At 40.3% G+C, this 7,500-nt stretch overlaps 1 protein-coding gene across 1 annotated transcript in view; it reads right to left on the bottom strand.

The window, feature by feature from the left end:
* LOC138046864 (latrophilin-like protein LAT-2) overlaps positions 1-7,500 on the bottom strand; it is a 64,339-nt gene that overhangs the window by 16,228 nt on the left and 40,611 nt on the right. The window contains exons 8-12 of the mRNA XM_068893443.1: positions 5,674-5,749; positions 4,586-4,679; positions 3,879-3,928; positions 2,329-2,449; positions 1,735-1,835 (exon numbers count right to left, since the gene is read on the bottom strand). Of these exons, the coding sequence (XP_068749544.1) occupies positions 1,735-1,835; positions 2,329-2,449; positions 3,879-3,928; positions 4,586-4,679; positions 5,674-5,749 (442 nt within the window). The remainder of the gene's footprint in view (positions 1-1,734; positions 1,836-2,328; positions 2,450-3,878; positions 3,929-4,585; positions 4,680-5,673; positions 5,750-7,500) is intronic.

Below are 7,500 nucleotides of genomic sequence, written 5' to 3'. Positions count from 1 at the left end.
AAGTGGGCGGCCGGGCCACTACTGTAAATGTTCTATTAGAGCCCTTCTTCCTCCCCCACTCCCCACCCTTATTCACGGCATCGTTTTTACACTTCATTTCAGCTTTTGTTACCACCGTTGATTTCCATCAAACATCGTCTTCAACATCATCCAAGCTTTTTTTTGTTCTATTAGGTGTGAACAACAGTGTTGTATTCGTTCGGCCATCACATTCAACAGTGTTGCACGCGTGCGTGCGCTGCGGCTATCAGTATCCATGGTAGTGATTAATTCGTTGCATCTGTTTCGCGCGTTGGCACGTCAGTTGAAGTTACGGAATGTGAACGAGCAAAGTCTTGAATGTCTGAGCGACGAAAGCTTAAGCAATCTCTCTTAGAATAGATAGCCCTACTTGTGTTCAAAGCTCTCAGGGGCATGGCGCCAATGTATCTGCAGGATCTTTTGCAAGTCAAGACCCCCGGACGTTACTCCCTACGCAGTGACGCCCTGGGTCTTCTCAAGGTTCCTCACATGTGCATGGTGCAAGACCTTTGGAGACCGGGCATTTGCTGTTGCAGTTCCCAGATTCTGGAACAGCCGTCCTCTTGCTATCACAGAGAGTGAGTGAGTGACTCTATTGATAATTTTGAAAGGATTCTGGGTAGATTTTGGTTCCAGACCCTTGAGTCCAAAATTCTGGATCCAACATGTTGCATTCGTTTGACCACCTCGTTCGACACTTTTCAATAGCGTCCAACAACGTTGGATGATGTTGGATCCGTTTGGCCAGGCCCGTATGGGTTTATGAAAAGATACTGGAAATACTCACACACAGAAACACCAGTTTAATTCGAAATTTAAAAAAACTTGGCCCGATTTTATGATGACTAAAAAAAAAAATAATTCCTCCATGGAATAAGTATTCCCGGATTTGAGCTGTACGCACGGGCGTACGTGCGTATATGGACGCTACGCCCCTGTAAAATCGCCATGGTGCAGCAGATGGTCGTTACTTGAATAACATGCCCCTAAATGTGATACTTGATGACCTGGCAAAAACACCTGGGGCATCAAGAGAAAATTTGACAACTAACCTCGCTTCTATTTTCAATGTCGTCAACTTTCGCGCGACTCCGGCAAGTGCTCATAGAGGCATGCGTAGCAGACATGTCACGCAACGTAACGGTGCCGTCGTGCAAAGGTCGTCGATTCGTAAGGTCCTTAATAAAATGATACAATCGTGAAAATGGTCCATTACTATTACGTCTTTGTGACTTATGCCTATTAACAATTATTGGATGAGGTTGAGCATGTTAGCGATAATTATCAAGGCCAAAGTTTGTGTTATCTGCTGAAGCCGAAGGCTGAAGCGGATAACACAAACTGAGGCCTTGATAATTATCGCTAACATGCGAAAACCGAATTCAATAATTGTTTTATTATGCATATTCCTGAGCTGAGCTCCGCCATGACAAAACTGATCAAACTGCTGGTTAGTGTGTTAGGTGACGTCACTTCTGCATGCATAAAACTATTGTCTGTAGGTATGACGTCAATTCTACATATATAAAATCTATTGTTTGTAGGTATGACGTAAGAGAAACAGAGCAAGCAAGAATTAGCTGCGTGCTTATAGCCAATCAAAATCGAGCTGGAGACAGCAATGTATAATAATATAGATTGGTTGCATATCACAAACACAACTCCACGCAGAAACTCTTAAGATTATTTATTTCATATATTTTTGTGACGTACGTTAGCACCCAGTGGCTGATTATAGTGATGACAGATCCCAGGATAGACAATCCCAAGCCTACATACGTGAGGATCTCCAATAGGTTCCTGTCCGTTTGAGACTGTTAAAAATTGTGAAACTTCATTAATAATTTATGAAGAACAGCTGAAGACAACACAATTCAGATCACATAACATTTAATGGTACAGATAAGAATGAACATCTCATCGTCATCGACCCTATTCGCTAAGGCTGATCGAAACATGTTTTACACTGCTCTAATGGCAGGCAAGTTCCGTAACCCAAACATCTCACACGTGTGTTATTTTGCTCGGTTTGTCTTTTATGGTTTTTTCTAACACATAAGACATACATAATAAATATACATTGTATATATTGGAAGTTGCTGTTGGTATTTATAAAACAAAAGTATAAACTTTAGCCTATTTGAACTCTATAAATACAAACAGTGCTTAATTTTAAAATAACTTTTGTAATTCAGACCGTGCTTATCTTGTAGTGCTGGTCTCGCTTCTCTCGTCTCATACACGACATGATGTTTTATGAAATTATTTGATTATTATGGAAACGATTACAGATTTATGTGCACTTACGAGTTTAGCATCAACATCTGTGAGGTCCATGAGCACTGCAAAATGTGTTAAATGGTTGCAAACACACGTTGTTTCTGAGCTGCCGGGTGTAAAATTGACGTAACAACCGTCCCCTGACCATCTTAATGAATAGAGAAATATTAGTTAATATCCATTGAACAGTTTGTAAAATGAATCTTCAATTGGTGTCGAAAGTAATTTCGGGATTGTTTTAGTTTTGCAGTGCTGCGCACGGTGATAAGCTCAAAATTCCCGAGCAGCCGTCTTAGCCAACCAAGGAAACTATTCGGAGTTTCCCGCGCGTTTCCCGCGCTGTGCGTCATGATTGGCTCGATTTTATTTATAGGACGCCTCCCTTGGGAGATTCAGCACGTCCACTGCTGTAAAAGCCAATCAAAACAAAGCTATCTCAGCATCAAAGGAAATATGATACTTTTCGCGAGAACAACCTGTTCCTAAAAAACAAATAATAAAATAATAAAACTAAAAATAAAAATTCGAAAAAGGGTTAAATCAAGGAATTAGTGGAGATAGAGACCCCCTGGATGAGCTCCTGTCCACGCGCGCGAAGGACTATGGGTAAGAAAATATGGTAACTCATCTGTTCGAGAAAATTTGGTTTTGGTCCCTGTACGACCATACGTCCACCCCACCATGTATGACAATGTGACCAGAATCACGTGACCATATCGCGGGCTCAAGTTTAGAGCTTAACCAGGCGGCTATATTCCAGCTAGTTTACGTAAATCATTTTATGATCAATTGACACCTGTCAAAACAAGGCATCGGTTGAGTAGTAACACGTGACCATGTCGAGGGCTCAAGTTTAGAGCTCATCGAGGTCAGCTGTTGACCGCTGACCAGATACTGGGTTTCGATTGGATCGCAGGCTCAAGCCAGGTTAACTTATTATAAGAATAAATAAGCCGGAAGCTCCGCTTTTAGGCTTGGCTAAATCTATATATTACACAAATATTGTTTAAAGTGTCTATGACAGATTTTTCTTCATTTACTCAATTGAAAGGTCATGGTTTTCTGAGATGAAAACAATGAAAAAAATCCATATCGATTCTCCTGCCATGCGGCCTTTAGAATGAAAAATCAACATTTTCACTTCCGGGGAAGAAGGGATACAAAACCGCGCTAGTAAGGAGACTGGGGCGAGCACAACTGTGACGTCAACTGACGGCTGTCTGTGCCGTATCGCCCGAAGCGGGAAATACCATAATCATCTTTGTTTGTCCACCCAAATTTTTGAGTAATCATTGTTTTTGTTTTCTCTTGGGACCAAGCCCCAAGAGAAGCTGAAAACAATGCTTATGCAAAATTTGGGTAGACAAACAAAGAGTATTATGGTATTTTCCGCCTCGGGCAGTTGACATCACTGGCCTGCTACTTTGTATCCCCCGTCCCCCGGAAGTGAAAATTCCGATTTTTAAAAGGCTGGAAATCAGTATGGAATTTGTTGGGTTTTATTAAATCTCAAAAACGATGATGTTTCGATTGAGTAAATAAGAAAAATCTTCCATATACACTTTAAGTCTTCTTACTTGCTTTCTGAGAGATTCCAGAACACACATTCTCTTTCATTTCCTGCGGACTAAAGTCAAGTAAACTTCTTGGAATTTGTGCAACTATCCATCCCATTAAAAGCGATTAAAACTCTGCTCTGACGAAAGCTACAAGATTAACCTTAGTTAAATTCTCAAATAGACACAATAGGCGCGTCTTCGATGCTCCGGACGAAGAAAAAATAATGACAAAAAAATTGATCCCGCTGTAGTATTTCTTCCAATTTGAATACGTCAAATTTACTTTTTTACGACAAAATCAGTTAAACTGCAAAAGGCAGAGCTAGGCGAGCGATCAGTATCACAGATCATGAGTTTATTATTCATCTGCCAATCTCCAAACATACCAACTCATTTGTTTTCAATGATCATGCTTTTTTTTACGAAAGGTTGAGGTCCATTGATTTATTAGCCAATCATAAACTAAAAGGCCTTTTAACCGACCGAACAGATTGAGCAAATAAATTGCATGCTGCAATGCGTCTGTTCAGAAAAAAATCCCGCATGACGTCAAAATGTGACAAGATCAAAAACGTGGCACACCAGGCGGTGTCACGGATGTTCGTACTACAATTTGGCGTCTTCTGTGATTGTTTTTTGATGACGCCAGCTATGCGTCTGTCCTCTAATGGATCATATGTGAGAGCGCAAAATGCAAAATGCGTGTATTATGTAATTACTGATACCTTCAAGTTCTTAAAGACCAAGGTGACATTTTTTAGCAACTCTGCTTTTGAAGGAGGAAATAGTGAAGCTGACATTATATTGGTGTTAATCGTCCTGTAAAAGAAACAAACAAACAAACAAACAAAAAACAGAATGAAGTGAAGATAACGAGACAAGACTAAAAGTGACATAAACATCAGACTTCAGCAAACCGATCTCGGGAAGAAACAAATTATAGTTTATTAGGATCTACCAGACACTTCGTTGGAAAGTAATTTCCTTGTGATTTTTTTGGCTCTACGTTTTGACAACGAGGAAATTAAATGTGTATTTATAAAGCGTGAAGAAGTTGAACAGGATACAAAACACGTAAAATGTACGTGCCCACCCCCTCCTCCCGCCCCACCCAACATGTACCCGTAGTTTTTCAGGCTTTCAACACTTTATAAGGTGGGGGAGAGGGGAACTGCTTCTGAGTTTTAAAATGTGTCATCGCTTTTGCTAGTAATTTTGAAATCATGGATAACTGCGAGTTTTAAATGACCGTCCAAAGGAATTTTGTCCACGTAGTAGTTTTCGTATCCTGATGGCGTACAACAAAACAGTGCCGATATGTAGGGGAATACTTTGGATTTTCCTTGGTTTGCGTTTAACGAAAAAAGCGAATTATTCCCCCACACTTTGACTCTGTTCTTTTGTTCTTTCACCATTCAAAATCACCTTTTTCTCGGCATTCCAGGCGCACCTTAACCACCGCAAATACATTCAGGGTCTCGCAGAGTGCGAGATTTCGTTATTGCGCCCAGAGCTGGCGAAAAAAAGGTTCAACGTTTGAATGTTAAATACGAATTGAAAGTTGACCATTCACCACTAAAGCGAATTCGAAGTTGAACGAAACAGAAGACAAGCCCTGTTCCGTTCAGCAAGTTGCCAGTGACTGAACGACGTGAAATGACCGTTTTACGGTTTCAAAAGATCATGATAACACACTCACTCGGCTTGAACATTTTTTGATCATCAAATGTTTTAAAACATTAAGACGTGTGCCTTGAGCTTAATATAACCAAGGGGGACTTACAGTGATCAAGTAGAATGGCGGAAGGCATACCTGCTTTTGTTCGTGTTGTTTGCAGTTGTAAACAGTTCATGTAGTTTTTTATATCTCACTCCCATAACTATAGAGCCTGAATAAGGAAAACGAAAGAATCTAAAAAGTGACTAGTTTGTTCATTACGGTATAATTGGAGCTGCATTCAATGGAGTTTCCGTGAAATCATCATTTAATATGTAAGTGGCCAATCACAGTCTATCATATGGCCCGTTCATAGAGCGAAGAAAATTCATCAGCAATTGAAGTGTCTTTCGTGAGACACGGCACTTGCTATTTCACAAACCCGCACCGCAGGGATATACAACCAAGACCCAAGTGTCTAGTTTACCACGAAAACGGGGCATTCGCAATAGGCCATTTCCGAGTTCATGTCTGCCTCCTCTTCAAAGCGAGTCTAAGTGCGAAGTTTTTGTTATGAAAATTAGTTTTCATTCAAATGTAAAGTAGAACTAATTACCATCACAAAACCTTCGCACTTAGAGTCGCTTTGAAGAGGAGGCAAACATGAATTCGGAAATGGCCTATTATGTTAAAATACCCCTGCGACCAAAAAATCAATTCTAATTTTTCTTTGGATTTCAAAACTTTGTTAACTAAACACTAAGCGATCAAAGTTTTAGCCCTTGATTTGAAAAAGACACCTGTTTATTTTAACTGGAATTTTCCTATTTAATTGTCTGCCATTACTAACTTTAAGATCTTGAGAGAGCTGGATCGAGGAGAAAATTACGTCAAAGGCTCACTAGTTTAAGAATGCAATGCGTGTGTACGCCGTGTAATTAATAAGAAGCACGGACATTTTGAGCTTTCGGACTTTTAAACTCGTGTTTTGTATATATAATGAGCTGCATTCACACCCTGAAATTTTAAGCTCGTGAGCCTTTGAGGTCACGTTTCCCTGGACTCAACCCTCTGAAGTTCAATGCGTCAGTTTTGAACGTGAGTTATGGCGGACCGTGAAATCCAAAACTTACACTCAAAGTAAACGACCTTTGGATAAAAATCAAAGCTCAAAATTTTGGCAGTCAGGTGTTAAGCAAGCACATTTTCAAAATCTGAAGAAAAAAAGGAAGTGATTTTTTTTATTACAGGGGCACTCTAAGTGCGAATTTTTTTCTTTCAAGCCCGGTAAATCATATCATTATGAAATGATAACTTGTTCTGTTATGACCCAAGAATTCTCGGTGAAAGAACCCCGAGTGCTCGTGGGCAGGAGTCGAGTTATTGACGTTCGGATGCCCTTTCACTGAGCCGCGGGAGATTTGTGGCAGCTTAAGCCGTTCAACTAGATTCATGTCAAAAACGCCCTTTATAATGCGAAAGGTGAAATGATGGTATATTCGAACATGAAGGAGATTGGGTAATTTAACGGACCGTGTTGCTCAGTACGGCCCGCTGCAGGGGCACCCAACGAGCTATTTTCTCAAATTCATCAAAATATATCATGGCAGGAGCCCATGAGTAGGAGCCTCCATATGCACTATATCCTTGAATCAACCTTTGCCCGTATCTTTGTATTTTTAGAACCAACCCTTTAGCAGGAGACTCACATTTACATCAATTTACATCAATTCACACAATTTGCGTTTATTTTTTTCCCTTTTTTTTGTCTTTATTAGACAATGACTTTATTCTGATTGGCCATTTTAAACAGTGCGTGCAGTGCCAAACAACTCGTGGCGTTCTAAAAATAGAAAGATACGGGCAAAGGTTGACTCATAAGGCTTGTATGGGGGAGGCAAGCTCCTACTCATGGGCTCCTGATCATGGCCATGAAATAAACCACAAATTAGCCTTTTTGGAGCAATTTCTCTACCGGCTGTG

The sequence above is a fragment of the Montipora capricornis genome, chromosome 4 (genome assembly GCF_036669925.1).
Source record: "Montipora capricornis isolate CH-2021 chromosome 4, ASM3666992v2, whole genome shotgun sequence".
Lineage (NCBI taxonomy): Eukaryota > Metazoa > Cnidaria > Anthozoa > Scleractinia > Acroporidae > Montipora > Montipora capricornis.
This window is presented reverse-complemented; position numbering and strand designations above follow the sequence as displayed.